The following is a 14164-nucleotide window of genomic DNA, read 5'->3' as shown; positions in this document are numbered from 1 at the left end:
AGAGAAGGGAGGGAGAGGGGAGAGTAGAGGATTACATCAGTCACTTGGTTCCTAATGTTAAGAGTTAACAGTACAAACTGCCTGGTATATCCATGCCTGAAAGCAAAAGATAGAAGCATTTTTCAGTTACTTACAATGTAGTACTGTGGAAGGCGAGTGAGTTTGATAAACAATTTGTGTTTGGAAAGGTTTCCCACTGGATGGCTAGCATAATTAGCTAGTTGAAGAGTTTCACTGCTCACTGTAGGCAGATGTTTTATAGACTGTTTGCAACGTTGCTGTCCAAGCCAGAACCTTGCATTGAAATAAAGGTATTAGTACCCTGAGACCGTTTTAAATTACTCTAGTATACTGCTCTTTAGAGCATCAGTGTCAAATTAAGAGTCAGCCATATTCTAAATCAACATCTATCATTGCTACACAAGTTATACACAGAAAATCACACTGAAAATTTCATGAGTTTGTATTTTCTTGTTACTATCTTTACATATTGTCTTCAGCTTGAGTAACAGACAGCTGTTAATTTATGAAGAAAAGCTCTGAAATTATTTGCTAAATTTTTATACACAATATAAAATTGCAATATAAAAAAGAAGGGACAAATTAAAAAACATGCAGATTACAGTTATTTTACAAATTGGAAGCTTCGATTATTTTTTACTATAGAAAAGAAAATCTTTGCTCCCATATGCTGGTAAACGATACTGTAAAAAAAGTCACCAAAGTTGGATTAACGTCACTCTGGGTTATGTTATAAACAAACTCATTCACCTGAATAAGTTTGGACATGAAGAACCACATGCAAGACACCAACTTTATTCTAATGTATGGAATTAAACTTGTTCTACACTCCAATGGATTTTGGCTATAGTGGCAAGGCCAGAAAGCCTAGCTAGGCTTGAAAGAGGCTCAGAAATGCACAGCTTGGTTTTTCAGTCAAACTTCCACTGAAAACAGCAGCGGAAAGTGTGGGTGCTCAGCATCTCTCCATCACGACACACCACGTTTATTCTCGTAGATACATTTTAGATATAGCTGTCCTAAAAGACATTTCGTGGGACTGCCTAGCTTCCTCAAAAACTGCAGCACTACCCAAGCCATTATCTCAAGTACATTATTTATAACAAAGGGAGGTTGATTAGTTTCTCCAGGGTGCCAGTGCTTCATGCGTCATCATGCTTCTTTTAGAAGCAACATTCCTCAAATAGAGGTTTCACCCTGCAATTAGCTCAGAGTACTGGGAATTTCCAAAATGACAGAGCAGGTGGAACTTGGTTTTCATGCAGATGCAAACTGTATTTGTATTATTTGCTACAACCTCTTATGGGAGCCAAATTTATCTTGTGCCTAAATCTCAGGGCTTTATGGAAGGAAGATTAGAGGTTTAAACCAGCAAGGGCTGATGTGTTAGAAGATAAATAGATATTATTTAAATAATCCTAGGCCACTTCCTGGTTTTCCCTCTATTGTGAGAAGGGAGATCGTTCTTGATGAGAAAAAAGTGGAGTTCAGCTGTAGAAACAGAGTGGAATAAAGGACATAGAAAATGAACATGAACACAAAATGAGATCCTCAGGAAGCAAGTGGTCTGCTATTGACTTAAAGTGAAAAGACTTCATGCAGAGTGTGTGCATAGCAATGCATGAGGCTACATGTAAGGAGGCAGACTAAAGGAGGACTACAGAATCAACTCCAAGCAAAAGCAGAATTTCCTCCACCCATTTAGAGGAGATGGCAAATACTCAAAATTGCTTAGAACAGGGAGAAAGTATATTCCCTACTGCGGTAAAACACAAAGCCATGCAAGTGTGATCATCCATAATACAAATATGGTGATTTATTCTATGCAAACTAGGTGAAACATTCAAGTCTCTTACTTGAGCTGCTGGAGCCAAGGAATGATACGCTTCATATCATCATTAACAGACTTCTCTACATCCTCAAGTGTCAGTTGATCTACAAGAATATTAGGTGAGTGAATAGTCTTAACATCTGCTTTTCAAACAAAATGTTGACCTTTTAATGAAAGTGTCTCATCTAATTTAACAAACAATTAATCACAGAATCATAGGATAGCCCAGGTTGGAAGGGACATCAAAAGATCATCTGGTCCAACCTTTCGTGGGAAAGGGAGCCTAGATGAGATTATCTAACACCCTATCCAATTGCATCTTGAAAACCTCCAGTGATGGGGACTCCACCCCGTCCCTGGAGGGGGGGCTGTTCCAGTGACTGTTTTCACTATAAAAAGTCTCTTTCATATATTGAGATGAAACCTATCCTGCTGCAACCTGTAATTGTTGCCCTTGTCTTCTCCCTGTGGCTCATTGTGAAGACAGAGATTAACATACATAACAAATGATCCATAATGCTTGTAAAACCACACCAGTATGTTATCAGGCAAATAAACTAAAAGAACTCTCTTCTTTTCTTAAGTAATCTGAAACCTGAAGCGAAGACTTGAACAGTAACTCAAGATGTGTAAAGGTCACATAATACAATTCTCAATCAGGTTCATATGAAATGACTGCATCCATTGACAGCACAACCCAAGAATCATGAGTCATAAAGAACATGCACTGCAATAATGTCTAACAATATTTAGTCTGTTGTCCTCTTAAAATATACCTAACTGAACTGTGACTCTTAAGCACAAAGATCCACTTCTCTGTTCCTCAAACTGAAATACCTAGATGATGACCCAAGTGCGGTGTTCATTTGCGTTACCCTTATTTACTTACAGAACTTTGCAGTTCTGACAGAATTGTTCACACAAAATTACCTCATAATGCAGGATTCTTGCAAGATATTAAATACAACCTGGTTTTGCACCTACTTACCCACACCATACAGCATCAGTTGAAACATTCCAGAGTGGAGATCAACAAATACATGTAGGCACTCTGATCGACCACATGGTTCCAAAATTGGAATTACAAGAGTTGGAAGAGCCGTCTCAATGAATGCTAAACAAAAATTGATGTTAATAACTTGAGACAAAATTCAAGCTCATCATATTAAAACTTAGCCCATTATAATCACAAAACCTGTTTGATTTTATAGAAGCAGTCTTCACTTGCACATTATTACACTGTTAGCATAAAGAGGGAATCGAATATAGGAATTTCTCTGTGAAAATAGTGCTAGTAACAAACCAATGAGAAAAGACAGACCAAAGTTGAAAATTATTAATCCTTGAATATCTTTTAACTCACTGCTTCATGATTATAAGCTCAATTTGAATCCCAACAGTTTAAGCAAAGTCTCATCCAAAGCTAGCTCAAGACAGTGAAGGATTTGCTTTCAATTCTGAACACATACAAGTTTTACAGTAGACAACTTTTAACCCTTCAACCCAGACTATAATGTTCTACCAGCTTCATCTATTATACTACATTTAGAGGTATGAGTATTTTACAGTTATCAATGCAGAACAATTTAAAGCTAAGCCTTGATAATTCTGAACACATCTCCCTTTATTTTTTCATATTTTTAAATTTAAATTAATGAAAACAAGAAACACCAAGAAAAAAAGGAAACCATTCCTAGGCACAAATGGAAATTAACTTGAAACAAACTTCAGTAGAAAATACGTACAATTGTCATTACTGTTGTAGCTCTTAAGAATGGCTTTCAGCTCCTGGAGTTTTTGATGAGATCTTGCATGGACACTGTCTATTAGGAGTTTTTCTATTGATAGGTGGTCAATCTGTAAAAAAGGAATGTACTTGAGCAAGTTCAAATTGGATGTGTAGACTTTACGCATTAGCACACTGGAACAAAGCTACATAACTTAATAAAACAATTGCTTAAGAAAGAATTTGCTCAGAACTGTGGTGAACCAAATGAACTATTGAGTATCTGGATCACTATGAAAATGTGCAGCAGGCAGTGGGAGGGTTTTTGAGAGAAGACTAGAAGAAAATGTAAAAGAAAAGACATTTTGCAAACTATGTTGTTACCACTTCCTGTGCACACCTACTTGTTCTGGACCAAGGCCAGAGTATTTTCCAGCTTAGCAGGCACCCTTTATAACTAGCTTACACTAAGGAAAAAAAACCAAACCAAAAACAAGCCACAAAACCCCCAGAACCAACACTCTATTAGAATATGGTTGCCTCTACACAAACACATATGTAACTGTAGCATGAAATACAACACACTAGTTTTAGTCCTGTTAACGGGGTAACAATGCAGTCAGTGAAGATGCAGTGGCAGACAGTGAATATGAGCAATCCTACCGAACCCAGGAGTATCTAGAGGCTTGTTGCACTGCCAGTGCCGAAGCTTATGTCACCACTTATGTTAACTGCAGTTTACTTGTGCAACCTAAATTAAAGCATTTGCCTTTATATCCATTCGCATTACAGTCATATTATTTACATATTTTGCATAAGCAAAGCTACAGATTACTGCAAAACCTTTTTCTAGTTAATCTCACATTGCTTTGAAAACTGTTCAAGGTGAATTAAACTCAAATTTTATTCTAGCCTAAGAGATAAATGCAGAAGAGGTTTATACCAGAACAGAATTATACAGAATTTCAGTATAAGCCTTCGTATATACCAGAATGACCTTCCCAAGACAAGGCCTTAAAAATCAAGTGTTTATCCATCCACAACAGCATTTCAAATCAGCAGCTGCTATGAGTTAAATCTTCCTCACAAACAAATGACTACAGGTTCTATAGCTACATCCAATTTTCAGTAGGCTAATGTATAATAACCTGCTCAGACAAACATATTTGTTCATGTCACTGTTTTATATAGTATCTTAAATAAACAGAAACACAGTGTGCTATCTACGTCATTACAGCTGAGATCATTATTCAAACACTAGAACAGCAGTATATATACCATAGCTGATAAATTTTTTAAGCTCAGAGCAAGTAGTTATAAAGGGAGTCAGCATTAACTTTGATAAATCTCAAATTTACAGTGGCCTTATATCTTAATCTACAGTCTGTAGGCCTGATTCAGTGAGCTTAGATTGCGTCAGCTCCAGTGGAACTTCAGCAGATGTTCTAGATAAATCACATTTTCCTGGATTTAGACATAAATACAGTATCTTCACCAAATTAACTGTATATTTCGTAGCCTAAATATGCTAATTTAGGCTACTAAATGAGTAAATTTAGCATATATTTACTATACTAATAGTAGAATTTCTATTCTAGAAATAGAGTAGAAGACTATGTGCTCCACTAAGTTTCCCACATTCCTCTGCTGCCTAAACATACAAAGTTCTTGACATTCACCATATAGAGACTTGTCTGTCAGACTTGGTAAACAAGATGGGCCAAGAGGATCAAACACAATGTATGTACAGTAGGTGAAGGCTATCATCAGTAGAAGGTTCTGTAAGACAGATGAAGAATCTGAACTGGAGAGTTTTTCCCTGTGGAAAAGCTGTACTGAAAGTTTGAAAACTACACCATTCACTCCAGTTTAACAACTCTCTTTAAAAATCGAAACACTGTAAGAAATAATGACAAACACACATCCTGATATATCACAGCCAGACTTGCTGAGGAACTTACAGAAGACATTATAAAACCTAGAATGCAGTTTCTCTTAGGTATCATTAACCAAGATCTAGAATTATCACCAGTGAAGCCTTATCCAAGTAGGAAGTTGACTGCAGTTACTCATTTTGGATCATTTCAACAATCCCACCTTTAACATATGGGAATTTGAACAACACAAAGGCACAGTCAAATAGGTCACATGACATAATCTGGTTAGTGATAATGTAAAACCAAGCTTCACCTAATGCTTGTAACAAGCAAACCACATGAGCTCTTTTGCACAAGATTTCCAAATCATAATGTAAGATTTTTCTAAAGTGAATAGCACTGCTGGGTAGCAAACTCAAGTGACATAGGGAAGCCGATTTTCAGATAAAGTTTACACAGCGTCTCCAAGACAGGAAAGGGAAGACCTAGCTCTCTATAAAGCATTTCAAGCCAAACACTAAACATAACTGAAACTTTGCTGTTGTTTCCCCCCACCCTCAGCATTCTGTCTCATAAGTGGTACATAATGCACTGAAAAGGAGGCATAATTTTTAAGATGAAGTCAAGGCCAATAATTTACAACAACAATTATAGGTCCCATCATAAACACACCACAACCTAGAGTAACTGCTGACTAGAAACCCTAGAAACAGCTTTTTAAATAGAATCAAAGTGAAACAAACTGACAATGCAAAGCGTTTTTAAGTTTTTGATTTATAAAACTAGACGCCTACTGCAAAGAAAAACTTTACCTTCATGGCTCTTTCCATCAGTCTGGAATCACAGGCTGGCAGTGGCGGCTCATGAGATATTTGTAAGGGTTTTGAGACATCAGTCTCGTCAATCTTAATAGTGACCTTATGAACAGATGCAGTTCCTGTTTTCCTGCCAAGCACCTGTTGACTTGAAATAAAGAGAATAATGAAACCATGTAATTGGAATAGCAGAAAATATGCTTTTCAGTAGCTAATGCTTGTTTCTGAGAGTTCTGCATAAAAGTAAGGTTGTCAGCTGAACTGAAGAAAAGCATTTGTTTTAGTTTACATTTTAATGCAGAATGGTTGGTAAATTATAACTACATAAAGAAGTTTTAGATGGCTGCAAATTCAACACAATCAGAAGAGCATTTGGATTGCTTTTTAAAATTTTATCTAGTGCAAGTCAAGCAATAAATACAGTGAAAGACTGACAAAGAATTGTCTAATTAATTTATTGAGTTAGATATTCACATAAATATGAGCTGATTTATGACCGCGTCCATTGTTCTCCTGTACAATAATGTACATCCCTCACTTCTTTGCAAGTCAAACAACATGTTTAGGTACTTAATTACAAGAATTTAGGAGTCTCACAACAAAAAGAAAGAACAATTCTGAAAATTCTGGCTCAAGCTTAGTAAATGAAAACCCTCCTATTATTTCATTTATTGTTTGTTAACAGCCCTTTTAAAATTAACTTACTTCCAAACAGAGAGCGAGAGACATTTCCCTGCATGATATCGCTCCACTTGCACAAGGTCACCCCAGCGCTCTCGAATCAGCATTAGTGTTTGTGAATGCAAGACTTCCAACTGAAGTGCTAAGCAGAAGGAGTCTAACGAACAGAGTTAAGAAAATATAAGATCTCCAAAGAGTCTGTACACTGCATAAATCCGTTTCTGTACACTACATAAATCTATTTGTCACAAAAGTCAGACAAGATGCTGTCTGAAAACACACTAATGTACTAATCCAGAGATAAAGACATATAAACAGCATCAAATATTTCTCAAAGGTTTTTTTTTTATTTTTTTTAAACTCTTATCTAGGGCAGAGTGTTAGACAAGAGTGTCACAATAGCTTTGTTTTATAGATTTTAACTCTCATCATCTTTTAGGGAAAAGATGATTACTAACAAAGAAATTCAATTCACCCTGTAGTTACCACTAATCCCATCTTCCATGGTCACCCTAAATAACATGATTCTATTTGTTTCTGCAGAAACTGTTTCACTGAAAACCATTTCACATTGTCAAGCAATTTGCCCTTTGCACGTAGAAAGTCACTGCGCTACTTCCTGCACATGCTATATGCCATTTTGTTATTCACACAGGTGCAATACAGTTAACACACCATCATCACCTTACTGCAGTTTGGTAGTAAGAACTGTCAGCTCCCATACCTTCCAAGTCAGCACTGTATTCTATCTCCGAAATTAGCACATGCAGCCAGCTGCTGCTGCACTGACTTAACACACAACCTGCTGTCTTGAGTACCTCACCTCTACCTCTGCTGATTAAGTGTGTAAAATCAAATTTTACACGCTGGCACATGAGAATAACTGTTTCCAAGGCCATCATTTTTACTCCACGTCCAGACATTTCCCCCTAGCTTAATAAGGAATCCATCTTTCTTGACCTCCAGCTACTAGGAAGAGCAAGGCTACATTACACAGCTTATTCAGAAGCAACTTTCAGAAGGATACGCAGACAGCTGTACATGTCCTGAAGCGGCTTTTCATCAGCAAACAGCCGTGACTGGACCAACTGATGGATGAAGTTGATCTGCATGCTGTGAACCAAGGCTCGACCATCTTTCATGAATTAAAAATAATTCACATTAGACATCAGGTAAATAGGTATTTAAAATAATAAAATAATAAATTGAAAAGAAAAAAAGATACAACTGTACTGAGCAATTTCCATATCAGAATTTCTAACAAAATAACAAAATCCTTGGTTTACTCTGGAAATTTCAGTCAGTCTACCACCCTGTCAACAGTCTACCATTGTTAAGGTATCAAAAGCATATAGATCAAGGTGAAAACAGGACAACATATACAGCTTCATTATTTTGTGATATGCAAAAGACCCTGTATAAACAAGACCTATACAACATCAGAGATGAACATCATGTTAAAAAGAAAGTGTAAAGGTTTGATTTTTTTTTACCGCCAGTTTCCTTGTCTTCAACCAAAATTTCCAGTTTGAGAAGGCGCCAGGGGATGTCAGGGTCATCACCCATCACTGTCAAGGTGGCCTCAAACTCACCCTCAACTCGGAACTTCACACGGCCATTGGCTAAGGAAGAAAAAAATGTTTTATTTCACTCAGTCTCCTAAGATGCCTGAAAATATCAGTGTGGTAGCTCCTGTCACTCACAATTAATTACTTCCCTATAGTTTCTGCTCTGTTGCATACATTTCTGTGCAAGTCTGAAGACTTCACAGTTGCTTCTGCAACAGAACCAGTGTCAATAAGCAGCATGGACAGATGTCCCAAACTGTCCTGAACAGAAGTACTTTAGTCAAGATAACTTATTAACACTTGTGCTACTATAATACAGAGTAACATTGAACTGACGACCAGCCTGACAAGTTACACAAACTAAATGCCTAGCTTAATTTTTCCAATTCTTTGCTATATCAACAATGAATACTTTAAGCAATATTCAAAAGAGGTTCAGAACATGATCTCAGCCCAGGCTGAAATCTAGTCCTGGAAACACATCCCAGTGCAAACCATTTATTTAACATTAAAATATTGTGACTCCATTTTCATGTGAGGAAGATAATATTTTGCGTAATTCATATATATGCACACAAGCAAAGACTACGTACCCTATTTATCTAATTGACATATATCCTCACACCTTTGTGAACACTGCTATCAGTTTCAAGAATTGGGAACAAAGACAGTCAAAACTATGTAAGCAAGGTCATAAAGAGAATGAGAATTTAGTACAAGTCCTTACTATAAACTGTGGGTCAACTTTCTTCTCAATCACTTAACAAAATATGCCATATACCTTTACAATTATAGATATATAGAAATATTTCTATAGAAGTTTTAACCATTTTAACTCATGAAGTTTCATTTTCAAAAGCATCCCACACATGCTCTTAAACCAAACCCCAAAACAGAAACTAAGTCATTGAAATGTTTAGCTAACTGAAAAATCCGAAGAGCTCAGACATATATCCATTTATACATCCATTAGACAAAAATGGCTCTAATACTGATATTGCAAGCATTCACATAGGAACCAGTGAAAACTAAGATTTTTCAGAAACATCTTCAATCCAGGTCTGTGGGGTATGGCTTACACATGGCTAACCTTGTCTTAGTTAAAAGCATGGACTAGGTCCATTCCAGTCCTATCCTCTGCGATTCTGCAATAACCTAGTCCAGTTTATAGACATCCTTCCTGCAAAAAAGGTAATCTTAATGTCTACCGCTACTTGGGCTAAATGAAAACAGAGATCTGAAAACAGATTAAGAGATCTGGCACTGCAGTGAGCCACAGAACAAAAGGCATGCATAAATATGAACAGATTCTATGCATGAAGATGAGTATCGAAACAGATTAAAAAAGCAACATTAGAGTGACTTGTTTAAGCTAAAGTTCAAAGAGTTTCTACAGAAAGACCTAACAGTTTAATTAAATTGCATTTTAAAATCACCTTAAGGTAAAGCAGTTACATTGTTAGGCCTAAGACTCCTTCATAACACATTTGCTGAAAGAGCAAGACAACGTCTACAACCTTTTGCTGTTACCTGCACAGAATTTCTTCTTGAAAGTAAGTAAATATTTCAGCAATATTATCAGTGCCCTCATTTTTCAAAAGGGGAGAAGACATATTTTGATGTCATACAGAGACAGGATCCCAGTCTTAATAGATTAAGCATACCTAATAATCTCACTTAAGCCATCTTTTAGCTTTACTTTAGCACTAAAGCAACAATTTTAAATCGGCCTGCAATAACATATTCTTCAAAAGGTAATTCCAGTTCTCACCAACTGTAAGATTTGCCAGCTGTGGAGGGAGATCTGTAGTCACCAGTCGATGTCGAAGAATCTGGTTTAGCTGATGAAGTGTGGTTTGCTTCTCACTCTTTGTTATTGGGTCAGGAGGGATTATTTTATCCTGTTAAAATAAACACAAACAAGTCTATGTATCTCAAACATGTATAATACATTGACAGTAGGAATGGTGAAAACTAACCAGCCTAGAAGTCTGAAAATATAAATACTACAGGCCATTACACACGAGCAAAGTTTTATATCTTACATTCAGATTTGTTTTCTAGTTGACTACATTTTACCTGAGACTGACCACTGAGTAAAATTGCTCAACTTGGATCAATTAAATAAATTCAGGGCCTCAGGCTAAACTTGTTTTTAAATACTAAGATTTGGAAGCTAATCCTTATCTGTAGCTATAGATCTAAGTCACAGGTACTACCGTTTACATTACTTCACAAAATCCTGTTATTCTGCATTTTATCAGTAAGAAAAGGCAGCAGTATTAAAGAGAGCTGTAAGTATTTCAGTACATTTCCAAACACAGGCAAAACCTCTAAGAACAACAGATGTCAGTATCTCCTTTCCACACTTCATTTTTGTAGGATGGTGGCTTAGCATGTGCAAATACTTAAAGAACCAAGGAAGAAGAGTTGCTACTATACTCGTCCTAGAGCAGAACTAGTTTAAATGGAGAGAATGTTTTACTGAGAAGGCATAACTTGTTCAAATAGGAAGCGCTCTGCATGAGAAACTGACACTACAGAGACCTGGCACTAGGCCTGCATTAAAACTACAGTTCCATTTGCACATAGAAAATTAGTTTCATTAACATGCATTTGATACTGTACCGGGGATTCTCTTCCCCCCCTCCCCCCCCCAGACATATGGTAGCATTATTTACCCTAATGCAGGTAGGCAGACGTGGGTATGATCCAGTTGTCAGAACATCAATAGCATACGGGATAGCAAAACTAGGTAGACGAGCGTGAACCAAAGCATCTCTAGCTAGCGATGCCAGACGATCAGCAGTGTCCACAAACAGAATGGCTTGCTGATCTAAAAAACTTGATATCATCTGTAGAGGACAAGGGGGGGGGGGGGGAGGGGGAGGGAAAAAGTATGTGTCCAAAAAATGTACCAATCAATGCCCCTTTATATTCAGTTCATCTAGTGCATATGACTGAGATGATTTTATCTGTCACTTACAATTCAAGTAATCACATCTATAAAACAAAGAAAGAATGAATATTCTGGCCATTTCTTACATTCGTATGCAAGAACGCTTTAAATCAGCATGCCATTTCTGATGCTGTGGAGGATCTGTGAAGCCTCACAGCTCTTTATCTGATAATTGCTACTGGAATGCAACCATACTTGTTTGTAATCACTCGGGGCTTGTTTTTTGCAACATTCTGGACTTTATTCTTATTTAACCAAGAGCAGGATGAAAGTGATAATAAGAACTAACACACAGAGATCACCATCTTCCCTGTCCTATCACCTAACCCCAAAGCACTCCTGAAACTATGTGCAGACAAGCCTTCCATTTTTTGCCACTAATGAGTTCTTGGGAACATGAACTGTTAAAAGACAAGATTATACAATTTCTAAATAGGAAGAAATTGGTTATAATTTAATATTCATTTGCCTATGAAATAGGTGCTTTTTTTTTTAATACTATAGTAAGGAGAAGTTAGGGTGTACCAAAATCCCGTATCACTTAGAGATTATTTCATACCAAACTTTGTTGCTAACTTACCGCACATTTTTCCACCTTTCCAGCATTATTAGCCCATTTGACTAAGGCTAACAAACGAACAAACAGTTGACGAGTGCGACTTGCAAACTGCACTATTTCTATTTTTCTGCAAAAAAACAAATGTACATTAAGCCAATGCTCAGATATATAATAAAGCTGCAATTTAACTCTGTGCCAATAAAAAAAGCTGTAAAGATAACTTCTAATTGTGTTAATGGAGGCATCACTAATATATGGCTTGTTCGATTAGAACATGGAAAAAAAAAATAGCTTACTGTACTGAATACCTAAATGCTAACAACATACATGGATTCTAACCAACCAAGACTGACTGTGGAAACAAAAAAGCATACTCACATGAATTAATCATTGATTTTAAGAGAAACAATTCCATAGTGAACTCACCTTAATTATTTTTATACCTTTTACAGAATTTCCCCAGGGCTTATGACTAAGTTTAAAGTAGACAAGGCAATATATGTAAGGGTTACAGGACCTGGCCATAAAATTACCCTGACATTCACAAAAAAAAAAAAAAAATTAAAAAAAATCAGATACTAAAGAAAATATCACTCTAGTGATTTTAAGACATCTTTACATAGTATGTTACAATATGCTACCATTTTGCCAGGAAACTGGGTGGTGGTGGGGAAGACCACAAAAAACCTCACCCTCTTACTTTCCTCTCCATTCCTGCCTTGCAAAGGAATTGGGATAAAGAGAAATTACTGATAGTCAATATTCCTCCCACCGTGCTTTGTACGAGATATTCGTAATGAGGCAGTGTATGTTTGCATGTCTTAAGAGTTATTTTTCATAAAAGACAATGTAACAGGGGCACAGCCAGATTCTCCCCCTTCCTTACAGATCTACGTTGTAGACAAGATATGCAGATCTACAATGTAGATCTGTAATACCATACACTCTGAAATACCATTTCATCTACTATTTATAGAGGTTATCCTCCCTTTCCACACATTCAGTTCACTAATTTCACCATGGTTTTCTAGTTACTTTGAAAAAAACCCAAATCCAAGATGTTTTCCTGATACGGTTTTCTAAAGTAACAAAAGCATTTGGACAAAAAGAACATTAATCAGTGCAACAGATATTGGCCTCTACCAAACAGACGTTGTACCTCCTTCTGATCCTTATCTGTAAAACACATAATATAGACAGAGCCTGTTTCTGCTGAAAGTGTTGGTGTAATGAGGTTAACCCTTCTGTGCAATACATAAAGCATAATCTGCTTGTAGCAGATGAACATTTAGGCCAGAAGCACAACTAATACCATCTGGTACAGTTTCTTGCATTACATACTACATACCTCATCCAAGAACTTGGGCATTAAGCCAATAACTTCTCTGCGTTCTAGAGCATATGTTTTAGAACGGCATTCAGCCTGATATTAAGATTTCAAGTGGTGGACAAGCCGCTATATATACATACTGCTCTAATAGTAACTACACTATGAAAACAAGATGTGGAGAATTGTGAAAGATTCAGAAAAACTTTACGGGATTTGAAAGATGTCTACAGTGAGACTTTAGAAAGCCAGTAATCCCTCAGACAAACTCCACATAAAAGTTGCTAAAATCTAGTAGTTATGTCAATCAAGCTTCTGTGGTCCAAACAGCACGATTGCAAGAAAAATTCAAATTTATGTTCTGTGACTGGAAATCAAAAGGTAGACAACACCCCTCCAGACCCCCCCAAAACCAGAAAAAAGCACAGCCAATTTAATAATGAAAAGTATTGATAAAACCAGACACAGTATTCCAGTAACTGTTCCATTAATACCACATGTATGAAGTTACAGAAGACTTGTTACTTCTACTTGACAGAATCCTGCTTCCAGAAACGCCACCATCATCCCTGAATGACATCCATGAATGACAACTGTGTTGGAATTCACATCCATCTACTTCTCTACTAAGAACCCAAAGCCTTTTAATTTTGCTGCATTCCTTTGTCCTTCATTATAAATAGAGGACCTTATGCTGGGCTGCACAAAAAATTTTATTCAAGGAAGATCAAACTTAAGGAAAGAGTACATTCACAAGGCCTATAAAAGCAAAGCAAAGCACATTAAAAAGCTTTCTAACA

The 14164-nt window shown here is 36.7% G+C and overlaps 1 protein-coding gene across 2 annotated transcripts in view; it reads right to left on the bottom strand.

Moving 5' to 3' along the window:
• Positions 1-14164, bottom strand: part of MED14 (mediator complex subunit 14) — a 38254-nt gene that overhangs the window by 17912 nt on the left and 6178 nt on the right. For both annotated transcript variants that reach the window (XM_072848129.1, XM_072848122.1), the window contains exons 3-13: positions 12059-12164; positions 11201-11374; positions 10291-10420; positions 8445-8573; positions 7979-8086; positions 6976-7108; positions 6268-6418; positions 3598-3709; positions 2841-2966; positions 1878-1956; positions 135-294 (exon numbers count right to left, since the gene is read on the bottom strand). In XM_072848129.1, the coding sequence (XP_072704230.1) occupies positions 135-294; positions 1878-1956; positions 2841-2966; positions 3598-3709; positions 6268-6418; positions 6976-7108; positions 7979-8086; positions 8445-8573; positions 10291-10420; positions 11201-11374; positions 12059-12164 (1408 nt within the window). The remainder of the gene's footprint in view (positions 1-134; positions 295-1877; positions 1957-2840; positions 2967-3597; positions 3710-6267; positions 6419-6975; positions 7109-7978; positions 8087-8444; positions 8574-10290; positions 10421-11200; positions 11375-12058; positions 12165-14164) is intronic.

This window comes from Ciconia boyciana, chromosome 1, assembly GCF_034638445.1.
Source record: "Ciconia boyciana chromosome 1, ASM3463844v1, whole genome shotgun sequence".
NCBI lineage: Eukaryota > Metazoa > Chordata > Aves > Ciconiiformes > Ciconiidae > Ciconia > Ciconia boyciana.
The sequence above is the reverse complement of the archived record's forward strand: the minus strand, read 5'-3'. Positions and strand labels throughout refer to the sequence as shown.